The sequence below is a fragment of the Argentina silus genome, assembly GCF_951799395.1.
Source record: "Argentina silus genome assembly, chromosome: 20".
In the NCBI taxonomy this organism is placed as follows: domain Eukaryota; kingdom Metazoa; phylum Chordata; class Actinopteri; order Argentiniformes; family Argentinidae; genus Argentina; species Argentina silus.
This window is the reverse complement of record NC_139674.1, coordinates 5,253,020-5,269,123: the sequence shown is the minus strand read 5'-3', so window position 1 is coordinate 5,269,123 and position 16,104 is coordinate 5,253,020. Positions and strand designations below refer to the sequence as shown.

The 16,104-nt window shown below is 43.0% G+C and overlaps 1 protein-coding gene across 1 annotated transcript in view; it reads right to left on the bottom strand.

Moving 5' to 3' along the window:
* Positions 1-5,660: 5,660 nt before the first annotated feature.
* The window catches only part of hmga2 (high mobility group AT-hook 2), a 30,442-nt gene continuing 19,998 nt past the window's right edge, over positions 5,661-16,104 (bottom strand). The window contains exons 4-5 of the mRNA XM_083692553.1: positions 9,515-9,547; positions 5,661-6,046 (exon numbers count right to left, since the gene is read on the bottom strand). Of these exons, the coding sequence (XP_083548679.1) occupies positions 6,002-6,046; positions 9,515-9,547 (78 nt within the window). The 3' untranslated portion in view covers positions 5,661-6,001. The remainder of the gene's footprint in view (positions 6,047-9,514; positions 9,548-16,104) is intronic.

Here is a 16,104-nt window from a genome sequence, read left to right as displayed (position 1 = left end):
TATTGAATGTCACATAAGGTTGCATGGTTTGCTGGTAGATCTGCGGGAATTAACCAAAATACACAAACATGACTTACAACTTACATGATGTATAACAAGTAGTGTGTACAGTATCGGTCTGCGTTTCCGCAGATCCTTTTTACCTGTGTGTGTGTGTGTGTGTGTGTGTGTGTGTGTGTGTGTGTGTGTGTGTGTGTGTGTGTGTGTGTGGTGTATGTGTGTGTGTGTGGTGTGTGTGTGTGTATGTGCGTGTGTGTGTGTGTGTGTGTGTGTGTGTGTGTGTGTGTGTGTGTGTGTGTGTGTGTGGTGTGTGTGTGTGTGTGTGTGTGTGTGTGTGTGGTGTGTATTCATTGATGCTTTTTAGTGTCTGTGTGTCCTTTGTTGTGTTGTTATTGTGCACAAATTTCCCCTCTGGGGATTAGAAGTAACTGAAATAAGAAATACACACTCAAAAACTGACATGCCACAGTGGTCACAGATGCCATATTTTTATTGTGCTGAACAAGGCTGTGAATATCTATAAAGAGAACTTTTTTGTTTATCAAGCAAGCAATTTGAAGTGTAATCAAAGACAGCAACACTAGGTGGATAGAGAAAGCAATACAAGTTAGATAGAAGACATTTGCAATTATACCAGGGGAGGGAGTTGGAGAGAGAAACTGTGTTATAGCTTTTCTTGACCTCTCCCCCACAGCTAATATAACGACGTAACATTGCGGTATGTATGAAAATTACTTTAAAAAAGTTAAATGTCCAGTCTTACCTATGGGTGACAGAGAGGCAGAAAAGAACAGTCTTGTAAAATTTATCCCCCACAAAAATAAACTATATATATATAAAATTCTAAGATGTTCTCCCTGTTCTCTCGGCCACCTGAATTTTAAGCAGATATTAAGTTTGAAATGAGGTAACAGTAGGCCCTTTTGGAGGTAGTAATGTGTATTCGATTGTACTAGAACATGATATCATGAAGATACAAGATCAACTTCATTAAGACTCCCAGAGCTAAAAGCACATCAACAGTGGCTTCCACAAATACACATTCAAACCAACAGTGAGGTAAAATATGAAAACATTAACCGGTGTTTCTCTTAGTCTTTTGAACTCAAGTACATATTCATGAAATAAAATCCCAAAGTTCATGCAGCTCCAACATTGGAACATCATTACCTCAATGGTATACGTGTCAGTTATGTGCACCACAGCATTTTGCCCTTTTTAAAAAGTTTCTCCTTGCCTTATATGCTGGTGGAGAGTGTGGCGTTGTTTGTCTCAGCTGTCCCATCTGTTTCAAAGCGACAACATGCTTTCGCCAGCTCACACAGGTATGCAGTCGTTTTAACCAGAGCAGCTTAGCGACTGTCTGTGACTTTCTTTATTTTCATGGTTTTGATTGTTATGTACCCCTGTAGCAAAGCTAGTGAAAGTTCAGGGGAGCTTATGTAGGTCTTGGTGTGTGAAGAAACGACAGTAAAACGGACACAAGTGAGAATAGCACTTGCATACCTGTGTGAATGACAAGAGCATGTTCACAGTTTAAATAGCTCCCTCTGAGGTGCTACCTCAGGCCCAGTTGAGAATACCATGTTAACGTTTAAAAGGTTGCCATGGTGAGAGGCGGAAAAAGGTGTAATCCATCACTACGTAAGAAGCATTTCCATATACATCTGGTTGAACCATATAACAGGAGAAGAAAATCACATTTGTGTCAAGTACACAAAATAACTAATCAAGTATATCAATATCTACTAATTTTCAAAAACATATCCATGAATACAATATACAAAACCCAAACATATCTATTTCAAAACCTGAAAATCTTCAAGATTTTTTGAAGGCTATTTCTTCCCCAGGGTGAAATCAAAATTTACTTGGTTCAGAAGTTCGAAAACTGTTACAAAAATACTGGGATAATAATAGGGATCTTTTGCAGTCCTAATAAAGATTTCATCATACATTTTTAAAAGTCATACTGAAAGTAACCCGGCAAAATCATTCCTTTTCAAGACTGGAGGTAGGTATTTGTCAATTGATTATTAGTCCATTTTTATCAGTTTGTTTGAGGTACATATATAGTTAGTACATAGTTCAGAAAAAAAAACTAATCTAAAAATTCAGAGCAAAAAACAAACAAAAAAACAAAAAACATTCGTAATAATATCATGTAGTGTCATACAAGCACTTGATCCTTAATAAACCATTGAGTAAAATCAGTACAAAATATATATTCAAGTTAACAGTTTGTCAAACAGAAGTCCCAGTTGTAGAGAATGAAAAGTAAGTGTTGTTACAATTGTTAGATAAACACTTATGTTAATGTGAAGAAGACAAAATAGTACTTATTCCCTTAGCTGCTTTTGAGTTCTACATAGAAAAAAAACAGACCGCTGATTTCAGTTATTACCTGACCGACTCATAAAAACATTAGCGGAAAATCGCTGTTCCACCCTGACAACATAACAACCGGTATAATATTGTTATAACTCAACAATAGACGTTATTCTAGTGACATTGTTGGCATGTCGGCGGCACAGTGCACACACTGCCATCCCATGCATTGTTGTGTGTGATCTACGTAGCAGCGTGCATGTCTTGAGCTGGTTTGCTGGTTGAGGAAATCGGAGGTAGTTTGAAATGATGAGGAGATATTGCATCAGCGACCAAAAAGTGCCGGCGTATCATCAGGATTCTTAGAATACCTTATAAATACAGTATACAGTGCATTCGGAATGTATTCAGACCCCTTCACTTTTTCCACATTTTGTTATGTTACAGCCTTCTTCTAAAATGGATTAAATTCATTTTTTTCCCTCATCAATCTACACACAATACCCCATAATGACAAAGCCAAAACAGGTTTTTAGAAATGTTTGCTAATTTATTCAAAATAAAAAGCTGAAATATCACATTTACATAAGTATTCAGACCCTTTACTCAGTACTTTGTTGAAGAACCTTTGGCAGCGATTACAGCCAGAAGTCTTCTTGGGTATGATGCTACAAGCTTGGCACACCTGTATTTGGGGAGTTTCTCCCATTCTTCTCTGCAGATCCTCTCAAGCTCTGTCAGGTTGGATGGGGAGCGTCGTTGCACAGTTATTTTCAGGTCTCTCCAGAGATGTTCGATCGGGTTCAAGTCTGGGCTCTGGCTGGGCCACTCAAGGACATTCAGAGACTTGTCCCAAAGCCACTCCTGCGTTGTCTTGGCTGTGTGCTTAGGGTCGTTGTCCTGTTGGAAGGTGAACCTTCGTCCCATTCTTAGGTCCTGAGTGCTCTGGAGCAGGATTTCATCAAGGATCTCTCTGTACTTTGCTCCATTCATCTTTCCTTCGATCCTGACTAATCACCCAGTCCCTGCCGCTGAAAAACCACCACCACCATGCTTGACGTAGGGATGGTATTGGCCAGGTGATGAGCGGTGCCTAGTTTCCTCCAGAAGTGACGCTTGGCATTCAGGCCAAAGAGTTAAATCTTGGTTTCATCAGACCAGAGAATCTTGTTTCTCATGGTCTGAGAGTCCTTTAGGTGCCTTTTGACAAACTCCAAGCAGGCTGTCACATGCTTTTTACTGAGGAGTGGCTTCCGTCTGGCCACTCTACTATAAAGGCCTGATTGGTGGAGTGCTGTAGATTGATTGATGATTGTCCTGTCAGAGTGACCACTGGGTTCTTGGTCACCTCCCTGACGATGGCCCTTCTCCCCTTATTGCTCAGTTTGGCCGGGCGGCCAGCTCTAGGAAGAGTCTTGGTGGTTCCAAACTTCTTCCATTTAAGAATGATGGAGGCTACTGTAGAGGTCTACGGACAATTCCTTCAACCTCATGGCCAGGTTTTTGCTCTGACAATTGACAACTGTCAACTGTGGGACCTTATATAGACAGGTGTGTGCCATTCCAAATCATGTCCAATCAATTGAATTTACCACAGGTGGACTCCAATCAAGTCGTAGAAACATCTCAAAGATGATCAACGGAAACAGGATGCACCTGAGCTCAATTTCGACTGTCATAGCAAAGGGTCTGAACACTCATGTAAATATGACATTTCTGTTTATTATTTTTAATAAATTAGCAAACATTTCTAAAAACCTGTTTTCACTTTGTCATTATGGGGTACTGTGTGTAGATTGACGAGGAACATTTTAGAAAAAGGCTGTAACATATCCAAATGTGGAAAAAGTGAAGGGGTCTGAATACTTTCCGAATGCACTGTATATAAGGCATATATACCTGGATTTACAGTGCGAGGTGAGTCTTCCTATGTCACGCTGCCACTAGATTCAGGTATCACGTGTGTCATGAGGTAAATGTGTGATTTGTTCTTGTGGTTTTGTTTTTGAGGTTTGATTTCTAAGGCAGACCGAGTAGTAGATGTATTTCAGTGGAGGCTGGTGGAGGTAGAAATCGGAGGACGGGCTCATTGTAATGCATGGGACGTCCCATGCCTTACAATGAGCCTGTCCTTCGATTTCTACCTCCACCAGCCTCCCCTGATGTATTTTCTTTACAGTACAGTATTGATGATGGAATTCATGGTTTAAAGCTATATTGTAAAAAGAGGACATAACATGACATATTTATGTACATATGAGTTGGTTAATCAGATGCCTTTCTTAAGAAGTGATATACAGTAGTTTTGCTGCGGTTTGAAAAAAGTATTGATTGTGGAATATCTAAGACTATATATTAAAATCATCTTTAAAAATCCACAAAGCTTTAGTTTGTCCACCAAAGACAGGGAGGCACGGAGGCGCTCTGATAGTGTAGCACTGTTTGACAAACCACAGTACAGTACAAATATATTATAACTGACAAACTTAAAACCTGCCACCACACAAGCAATTTGGCATTCAAGCATGTCATTGTTAAAGCTCTCCATTAAATGTTTACTCAAGGCATCAACTGGACAATCAAGATGTTGATGAATCGAACTGGTTTGATTATCAATGGGTTGGTGTTCCTCCCTGCGCTGATTTCATACACCTATTCAATCAAAAACTGAGCAAATTAAGTACAACATTTAAAAGAGAATTGTAAAACCAATCATATATTACCTTCTTTATGATTCTAACATCATATGAAGTGCACAATAATAAACATTAAAGCTTAGTTATTCTCAGTTTTGTGCAAATGCAAATGCCTTCCAAAAGCAATTTGTCTACACTTGATAAAAAGGTTCTCTGGTAAAAGAGATCACTTGAAAGGACACTCTCCTTATGATGAGAACTATATAATAGCCAATACCAGCAATTTCAGCTCTCTCAAAACCTGTTGAATTGAAAATCTTGAATTTAGCAAGTTCAAGAAGCCAATTTTTTTCTGAGGCAGTTTGCGTACACGACGGATTCAATAATGACCTGAAGAGAGAGCTCTCTGTCTCCCTGTCTTTGGTGGTCTGACACTAGACTGTGTGTGTGTGTGTGTGTGTGTGTGTGTGTGTGTGTGTGTGTGTGTGTGTGTTTGTGTGTGTGTGTGTGTGTGTGTTTGTGTGTGTTTGAGTGTGTGTGTGTGTGTGTGTGTGTGTGTGTGTGTGTGTGTGTGTGTGTGTGTGTGTGTGTGGATATTGGAACAGCAGCCGTGTATTCTACATTTCTGAATGACAAAACCAGACTGTTTCAGTTTCTATATCCCTGTCAAAGCCTGGAGAATCAGTCAACGGGGAGGGAGGAGGGGGAGGAGCAACCGCAGTGGCACATTTTGTGCGTCTAACCTCTGCACCTCTGTGCTTACAGCAGTTTAAAAACATGTTGTCGTTACAAAGGTGCAGCGCCGTTCTTCGTTTTTGCGGCAACTTTTTTTACGCTCTGACGAGGATTATGATGTGTGTCGATCCGAGAAGAAGGAGAAAAAAACCAAAAGAGACAAAAAAGGCGACAATTGAAAATGAAACCAAATGAAATAAAAGTGGAAAGACCGTAGAAGTCAAAAATAAGTGGTCAAGGCAGTCTTTTCCCTTCGAAAGACCTGACAGCTGAATGAGGTAGAGGTAAAATGGTGTGGTTGCTTAGTCCTCCTCTGTGGAGTCCTCCTCAGCTTCTTCCTCCTCTTCCTGCAATACAAAAGGTTGGCTGAGTCATTGCCAGATCTTCAACAGAACAGGTTCCCTATCTATTTATTCATGTATGCAATTTATTTGACATGGGCAGTGCATATTAAAATAGCTAGCCTAATTTTCTTCTCCTAATCCTTGGTCCCTGGGCAGATTAAAACAGGAGCATAAATAACTTATTTTCCAACCTTGAATTTCTATTGGATACGGGACTGGCTTTCCCTAACCAACAGCCTCAACACCATACAGTACAATACAGAGAAAGGCTCTAAAAAAACATTTGTAAATTATTGATATGTAGCCATTGATTTGTGTGTCCTTGCGTCCATAGCCCCGTCTACGTTCTGTATTTGAGAGTGGTTACATTTCTCCATTTCTCTACCAAATAAAGTGGCGGGATAACACTTTGTTATTGTTTGCCCCTTTAAGTGCATGGAGGCTTCCCAGTCAGAACTCCTCTCAACACAATACTACTACTACTACTACTACTACTACTACTACTAGTGGCTGTTGCTAACTTCTCCAAGATGACCACCGTGGAATAGAGGAGGGGGGGTGGGGTGTGTGGGGGGGGGGGGGGGGGTTGGTGGTAACACAGCCCTTCCTCGCTTTTCAGATTGAAATGGATTTCATTTTCCACATGGCTTCATTTTATTCGGGGAGGCTAACTGACACAATTTATAACCCTCTTCCTTTCCCAGGCCGTAGCGGTGCACCCATTCAGCGAGAGGTCCACGCAGAAAGCTTGTCTGCATTATACGACCCAACCTCCATTCATTAGTGCAGCAGACACTTCAGCTGTGAAGGGCCGGCTAAACGCTACCATGTGTGACATGGGTGAATGAGAGTGAGGGGGGGGGGGGGGGGGGGGGGGGCGAGACAGAAAAAAAAGGCTTTAATCATATTGGGCCATTCCACCCCCCCCCCACTCCCCACCTCCCACCCCCCACCCTTTCAAAAGGCTTACCATCATTCTAAAAAAGAATCCCAAAAAAAACTAAACTAAAACGTAGAGTTGTACTACCACAGTCGTGCTTTTCAAATGATTCTCATGACGTGAAATGGTGTACTATTGGATTGGTTTCTCTCAAGCCAATGCCTAGAAGTGTCTTTGACAAGATGGAAACATCTTAGGAGTTCATCTCCTCATAACATTTTCATAACTGTCTCTTGCACTCAGGCCAGCGCAGGGAAAAGTATTGGAAACGACCTCTATCCATCCCCCCCTCTGACTTTACCTCACGGCACTTTGAGATCTTGCTTCTCTGCATTGTGATCTAAACTTCAGATTCCCAGAGTAATAAAACAAAAGAATTACATCTCCACCAACAACCCCAATCTCCTTCTTCAGGTTGGAACACGAGGGTGGAATCCAGGGGTCATAAAACGTGACTTTCCAAATACATTTGGAAAGGAGAGCTGGTTCGGGCTATCATTATATTCATTACGCTTAGCTTGCCTGAGTTAGCAATGTGGAGAGACAGAGGGCAGATTGTTAAACAACAATAGTCATTTAAAGCGCCTGCCGCAGGTTCATTGTGCATGGCTTTGTGCATGCCTCCTTTTCCCTGTGCCCTTTGAAGTAAAGAAGAGGGAGGCTGGGAAAACTGGTAACTAGTGGTAGCACAAACCTCATTAGGATCTTATGCTATGTGGAGGGGTCAGGTTGTAGCTTCCGGGTCAACCATGCTCCATCCCCCCACCCGGACGCTTTGGAATGAAAGGGTTTGGGTTTTTGTACAGGGGGTTGGTGGTGGTGGTGGTGAGGGTGGTGAGGGTGGGGGAGCTGTGTGTGTGTGTGTGTGTGTGTGTGTGTGGGGGGGGGGGGGGGGCTGGGGGTTGTGGGCTGAGATAAAACAGCCTATCAAAGTTGGAGTGCTCAGTGACATTTTTATGGGTTCCAGCTCCCAGGGCTTCGTAGCGCCCCGAGCAGCTCAAAGCCACCTCAGCCCTGTTCCCACATAGCAACAAATCAGGCCCGAGTTATGCATTCACACCGAAAAATGGTCCGCACCAGCGAGCAGAGGGAGGTGCGTGGATTCCTAGTGTGTGAGGGAAAAGGGGGAGGGGTTAGGGGGGCTCTGTACCCCTGCGTCTTTTTTTTTTTTTTTTTTTTTTTTTTTTACTCACTCATTACCTATTTGCCATTTATTTCCCCACTGATCTAAGTGCTGTCACCAGCCACGCACAACAATACTTAATTATCTGTTAGATGTTAACAGTTCTTAATGGTGCTGTTTAAACATGGCGGAGGAAATGGGAATCCATGTACTCAGAAAGGGTATGGTGTAGCAGGCCTCCACTTCATGAATTTCTCACCTTAAAGGGCTAGAAATAATTCATGTTTTTTTTTCTTCTTTCTTTTCTTTCAAATATTCAAGCAAAAACAACTATAAGCTTCTGTAAAAATTCAAAGAGCTGTTCTCATGTTGTGGGATTTACAACCCCCACCTGGCTTGACGTTTTATGTGCAAAAACCCTGCGATGCTATGAGCTCCTGATACAGAGAGAGAGTTACTACTGTTGCAGCGGCCACACTGATGTTCACAGCCCCAGTAAAAACAACAGGTGCTTATAAGTCACCCCTACAAGCGACATATCTGTTACTTATACTTGTATGGTTAAAACAATTATCGAGGAAGCAAGCGCAGACACACCTTGGGCGTTCTTCTAATTCTCTCAACAAACATTATCCGAACATTTCAAAATGACCGAACGTTTTCTGTATTTAAATCTGAATCTGTTACAGTAAACTCGTACTTGGGCCTTTTGTTTTACTTAAGGCAACCTTACACAACGAGGCCTTGCCTTGCTTTACGGCAAATTGCATTTCCATCTGCAAGGGTATTTGGTGGGGATAGGGGCGCAGAAGGCATGGATTCCTCACATAGCAGAGAAAGATTTACATGATCCTTGATGATCGTCCATGCGGGTCTCCAGTCAGTGATGAATTATGCCATCTCCTCACTCACTCGGGGTCTTTGGAACCTTGAAACACTCGCCTCCCCACCGCTGGTGCGCCCCACACACATCCTGAGGCTCCGTTCCCATCCCCTGCACATCCCCTGAGTGCCCCCCCTCTCACACAACTACCTAGTACTACTACTCTACTGCTTTCTCAACAACCTTTCTTCTATCCACAGCCTGACAACAAAAACCCGCCCACTGATTTTGTTTTCTTTATCACAATAATAATGTGGGAACAATACTAGATCAAATGAGAGTGAACGTAGTGTTGAAGGAATGTCAGTGAATGGCAGCTGGGATGGATCTGTGAAAGGCCTGAGGCACATGAGTGAAATTACTGAAGGACAGGTACACGTTTACAGCAGTCCTGATTGGCTGCAAGGTATGACTAGAGGTGTGATGATTGGAGGACAACTCACGGCCACCAAGTGGTGATTGGTAGACAGAAGGAGTAGTTTAATGTGGTAGGTGGATTGTGTTAGGATGCAATCATTCACGTACCTTAATAGGCTTTTTCTGGACCACTTGCTGTGGCTGTAAGGAAAAATGAGAAATGGGGGTTTTATAATTGCAACAGTACATGATAAATATATTTCTGTGTGTTCAGTGTTTTTAGTCATAACTTAGTATTAGTATTTGCAAACCAGAGCGAATGTACAGTACTTAACCACCTTTCAGCTCAAATAAAAAACCCAGTGTTGATTTAGGCATATTCATGAAAAGCAACAACATTGTGGCTAATGTTTACATTAATGGCCTTCCTCCAATATGCTGATTAGGGCCTGCCAGACCCTTGGCCCCATTAGCTAGACCACACATTACAGGGTAAGAACATTCACACAGAGGCTGTGTCCTAATTCTCTGCCCTTTCCCTGAAGTATGCACTTGTGCACTCTACCACATGAACTTAAAAGCATAGGATTGGTGTAAGCATGGGCATACGCCAGTCTACTCCTTTTACATCCAAGTCAAGTGCATACTTCAGGGAATTTGGACACAGCCTTGTGGAATGCACAAGTGCATACTTCGGGGATAGAGAATGCGGACGCAGCCTGAGACCCTCTCGCTGGCCTTTCTCACTGAGGTCACATCTGCGGTGAGGAATCTCCTTGATCAGTAACAAACCCCCCCCCTATGAACCTTGTCCATGTTGTAATGTTTCGTCCTCCCTCTTCTCTAGCAACAACACTGCCATAACACACACTACAGTGCGATAACGTGTGAGTGTGTGTGACACAGTTGTGTAAGGACAGCACTGTGGACTATTCACTGTGTGCGGAGCTGTCCAGAGGGAAGGGGGGAGGGGGGTGGTGGGGAGGCGGGGGGGGGGGGGGGGGGGTTGAACAAAGCTCAGATTGTGCCTTCTTCACATTACATCACAACCATCCCAGCGCTGCCACCACTACACAGGAAGTGGCTCTAAGACCAGGGCCTGACAGCTGAGGTCTCTACTGCTATGAGAATCCCCCCCCAAAAAAAAGAAAAGAAAATGAAGAGTCCCCTGTGTTTGGAACCCCGGCCAGCCGCTGACTCTGCGTAACGTAGCACATGCCCCCCTGGATTGTTCCCAACAGCTGGTGCTTTCGGTGCCAGCACCTGTCGGAATGCCAGCAGGCTGTAACACAGTAACGGAGTAAATGTCAACACCGGATGGGTCCGGGCATGGAATGTATGCGCCGGCGATAAAGGAAAATTGGGAAGATGATGCACACATTCCAAATGGACCCGAACAACAACAAAAAATATACGCTGGGAACCGTACAAAGAAAAGCAGTAACTTAAAAAAAAAAAAATAATAATAATGTTTGGGACACCTGCCTCGTGACCCGCTTGTCACTTTCGTTAGCCAGCCCAAGTGTTATCTAGCACCTGCGTGATGTTGCATCGTGTGTCTTTAAGAGGCTCCCTGATTTGTTATTTCTTCAGTCGATAACAAATGAAACAGTAAAAAGTAGCAGAATAATTTAGACGAGCTGCAAGACAATTTTCGAGACAAGGCCAACAAAAAAAAAAACACTGAATGGCTTGAGGTCCACTAATGGATCCATCTAATAATTCTGACATTTGTCTCACAGCTTATGTATGACATTGACGTATAATTAGCACCGCTGTAATCACAGTGATCTGATACCTAGAACGCAATGTATCTTTTGACTTACGTCCGGCATTAACTCTATGCAAAGGACGTCATAACACACCCACTAACTGGGGGGACGCACAAGGACTGACATTTAATGCATTCATCTATTCATCTATGCATCGATTCAGAAACACTATTCAGACTCCTCTCAGTCAAACTCATATCTGATGTCACAAAATACAAACATCCATCCAGAGATTATACTGCATTAAATGCTTTACAAAGTTACATAGGGCTCAACTAAAAACTCTCATTCCCTGTAAGATGGTGCATTGTGCTGCCTAATTCAATAGGCAAGGGGTTACTGCAAGGGCAGTGGTCTCTGTTTAAGTTATCCAATTCAATCAACTTATAAAACAGCTCATAACAACATTCATTATACATGCTTGAAATACCCTCCCTTCCTTCAGCGTCAACGTTACAAACTTCATTCCCCCTCATCGCAGTTTATCTAGGATGAAGCATTCCAAAATAACCGGCGCTGAAACCCTATCCCTTTAAGTACAGAAGCCCCTCTCACTGTGTGGAGCCCCCTCTCTCCCCTCTGCTCAAATCCGAACCCCTCTCCCTTTGACACAAAAGGGAAATCACAGCATTGTCTTTCACAAGGCAGCACCCGCTCTTTGATGTAGTCCCGGGCTGACACTATGAATCACTTTTAGGCCCTGCAGCTGCTGAGACCTGCGTGAGGAGAAAGCCTGACCAGGAGGCCAGAGGCCGAGAAAGACGTGCAACAGGGAGCGTGGGCGGTGCAGCTCTCTAAGGTATGCCGGCAGAGGTAAGAGCAGAGTGGGGAGGAGGAGTAGGAGCGGGAGCCCCCACAGAGCGGTCCCCATCACTGTTGTAACACAACACCCTCCAAGAATGCCCGCTCTGGGCTCAACTCAGCCCGACACCTTCTACAGTTCTGTCCAACCCTATCCTTCTAAATGTTTTCCTGCGATCAAAGTTAGAGATGGGTTTTTTTTTCTCTCTCCGTGAATCACCTTGCGCTTTTGCACACTTCACATCGCCACTGACACAAGCCCCTACTGTACCTTCAGTGAGAGGTCATCTGGGAGAGAGGTTCTCGCCTGCTCTGGGTGTTTCCAGCAGGGCAGTACGCACTTCTCCTCAGGCCTGTCTAGTATGTTTATAAGCTCTTATAAGCTTATAAGACTTAGTATTTAGCACAAAAAATTTATGAGAAAAGGTGATAGGGTGTTATCATAGTCCCTGTTATGAAACATATGGTAGTTGCAGAAATCTACATGGATTACATGAGCAAAGAAGATTATATTTGCACCTCTGCTTGGGATATTCAATAGCTGCAGTATTATGCAAGCCAAGGGATGTTTTTCAAACTATTTGCACTGTGCTCAGGAGATGGAGCCCCCTTACCTTTTCCACAGTTTCCACTGAAACTGCCTCTCCATAATCTATGCATTCACTTTAAGTTACCACCAGATGGACCACTTAATAATAATGAATCCAATGTAATATATAGCGCTTCCCTAAGACACAAATACACAAATATACGAAAAGTGTTTATTATAAACCATGATGTTCCCTTTCCAGGTACAACACTGCCACAATTTGTGATTGGTTTGATGCTTCCATGCGTCGTTAATGGGGGTATTGTTTTAATGGTTGTGGTCATGCTCTCTGATCAAAGCAACTTTAATGGGCTAGGGATAAGTACTAATTATCATGTGAGTAACGTGCTACTGGTGTTTACTTTGAGTTAACCGTTACTGTGGCCAGTCAGTGCCCTTTGGACCTCTTTTGAAGGGGACCCGTATAATTTTGCCAAGTAAGTTCAACCCTCCACAAACATGATCATGGGTGGATGAGTTACATTTTGGAAACCCTTTAGGAATTGTACAATGTACAATTGTACACAGTGTATGCAAAATCTAAAAACTGTTCTCAACAGTTTGATGACCGAGCAATGTTTTACAGAGGATAAATATACCACGATATAAAGTCCATATTTTTCAATTCTTCACTAGTCCCAAGGATTAAGACTGCTTGGAATGTTCAGCTTTGTCATTTCAAGACATGACGGCTGGGCAGTTGTGGGAAAACAAAGGGAAACCTCAGCCATATGGAAACGTTGCAGCGAGACAGAAAACTGCTTCTATAGAATAACCATGGAGTAAAGCATCGCATACCGACAGCACTTACAGAAGGCCCTACAAATGTTTCAGGGTTTCTGACAGGATCTATTAGTATCCACTAAACAAATCACTTATACTTAAACCTATAGAGTTCTGATTTTGTAACCCTAAATTAAAAAAAAAAGGATATTAAAACAACTGTTTCTAAGCAATTACTTAGCATGTCCTTATATAAAGGCGTTCTCTGCAGTACCTTTCCAATAACTCAAGAAATGCTCTTCATAGATACGTTTGAATGTTCCTTCAATTTCAAACATAAAATCTGCTAATTTAAATAGCTTCAAATGGGCATGTGAGTGGACAGGAGGGGGAGTGCCCCAAAAAACCCCGTCTCATTAGAATATGTTTCAGATTAAATCCTGTGTAAAATACGGGCCTTGTTAAAACCTGGAATGCCTACCATTTACACCGTAAAATGTTAACTACTTTGCCTAATAGAGCACTTTCAGTAGGTGAACATTTCACTCGTCTGAGGTCCAGGCCTCTGGTAGTTTGGGAACACAGTCGGCTTTCTGGTACTCTACAGAGGCTGCCTGAGTGAGGCGTCAGTCAGTTGGGGGATGTCGAAATGGCCCAACTTTGTGGGTAGTAATTCAACCTTTAGTTAGCGATATGCAACTTAACGCAGTTCATGGAACCCCGTGAAGCACAGACATCATGGCTATTATACTCATATGGACATATAGAAAATAACACTGCAATTAGTTATTGTAGCTGCCCTGGTCCCAGCACTACGTTCCAATTTCCAACCGACAAAATATGCTTGTTAGTGCTTGACTAGCCATTGCCGTGCAAAAATGGGGAATGATTCGAGATTTATGGGAGTGGAACAGGAAGTGGCAGTTGGCTGTTCAGGAATGAGGCATCGCCCAGTCAGAGACCCCCATCAGCTAATCCTTTCTAGGCCCTGTGTGCATTTATATAGGCCTTTGTAGTTTAGACATGCATTCCAAAATGGGCCTTTAAAGTGGAAGATATACAGAGAAATCCATACACCCTCCATGGTAAAATCAGGAGCGGATTCCCAAGGGGGAAAAATCGACTCACACCAAAGTAATGTTTTCAAAGACTTTTCAGAAGTTACGACTTGCAATATCAGTGAGGAGAGAAAGCCTAAGCTCTGTGCCAATTAAAGCCATGGTCAATTCCCAATCTGCTGCAAAACAACAGCCATGGTGTCATGCCCACCCACAACCCATGCTGTAACGCATATCAAAACATCAACAAGCAACAACATGGTAGGAATGGTAGCAGAAAAATAATTAAAGTGTAAGAAATGAAAAATGGCTAGAACAATTGGATTAATATAATATTTAGTTTCCCCTCCACGTGTGTAGTAATGCTGTAATTACATTGTATCAACATGTTGTTACATAGTAATTTGGTAAATGCATGACCTACGGAGCGGAGAGCAATTTTTCAAATCTCTCCGAAAGTAACCCTCTTCTGAACCAGAAAAGTCTCTCAAGCGGTTGGAAGGTGCCACATTTACTGCTAAACAACCTGTTTCCTTGTACGGCACCTCCCCTGCTCTCTATCAAACATTTAATTTCAGAGAGGAGTAGAGGCAACAAGATAAGCAGCTCCTCAGACAGGCAGTTAAATCTTGTTCCACCGTCGGCCTCTTTTAAGTTTTCCTAACCCTAACAGCTTCCAAGTAATCAGTACGTCCCCCCACATGATGAGAGAGCTCAGAACGTTTTCCAAGTGTGTGATGTGTGGGTGTTACTCCACAGACTTGGGGGGAATGGACACAGACAGTCTCCTTGGGTCGGTTCTCACCACTTTTGGTCAGGATGGTGAGTGAAAGGAGAGAGACATCTGACTCCCTTGTGTCCTCCCATCTCCAGAGCAACAGCAGGCCAGAAAACCTCCATCAATCTTGGCTATCTCCGTTATAGAGCCGGCCTGCTAGTTCCTACTGTTGCTCAAGTACAGCCAAGGATTAAAAGCATCGTGTATACCCTCTGGCCTTAGAGGAGATAGATCATTGTGCAACTATCCAGCCTATAATTAGTGGTTGTTTGGGGATTTTCATGTATTTGCCAGAACCGATTGCTATGAAAAGATTGAAATTGCTCTGACCACTTTTGTGGAATAAGGACAACTACTGTGACTGTACTGCGATGTCCAAATGATATGTGTGGCCACACACAGATTTTTTAACACTGTGTCTTACCTCTAAGCAAAGCACGACCATAGAAAAGGCATGTGACGATCTGCAATGGAATTACAATACATGCATAACTCACCATGCTGCTATGCTGCTATCATTACGGTCAGAGTACCTTGGTCTGGAACCGTATACAGTGAGTTGTAATCAAAACATGCATTGTTGAAAACGTGGTGTATCTATGATGAAGCCACACTGAATGCCAAGTAGATGACATAATGGTAGGCAGGCAGGCAGCCCCTGGCACAGGTATCTCGGGCACCGGACTCAGAAAGAGAGAGAGAGAGAAAGAGAGAGAGAGAGAGAGAGAGAGAGAGAGAGAGAGAGAGAGAGCAGCTGCAAGTCAAGGCATTGCCTTAGTGGAACGTGCTCAGACAGAGCTAAGCCAAGACACATACTGTATGCACAAAATAATCACACTTACAAACTTGGCATGACTTCCTTGCCAACTCCCCACCAAGTGTCAGGAGCATTTAAGGTAATGAAGTCATACCTATAAGCCCACCTAGCCTTTGCCCCCCCTTTGTTCTTTTGAAGCCCAGGGATCTGGCTCTAAGGCCCTGTCTGGCGTCCTTTGTCACTGACCCCTACCCCCTGAGGGGACCGTGACTTGGTGACG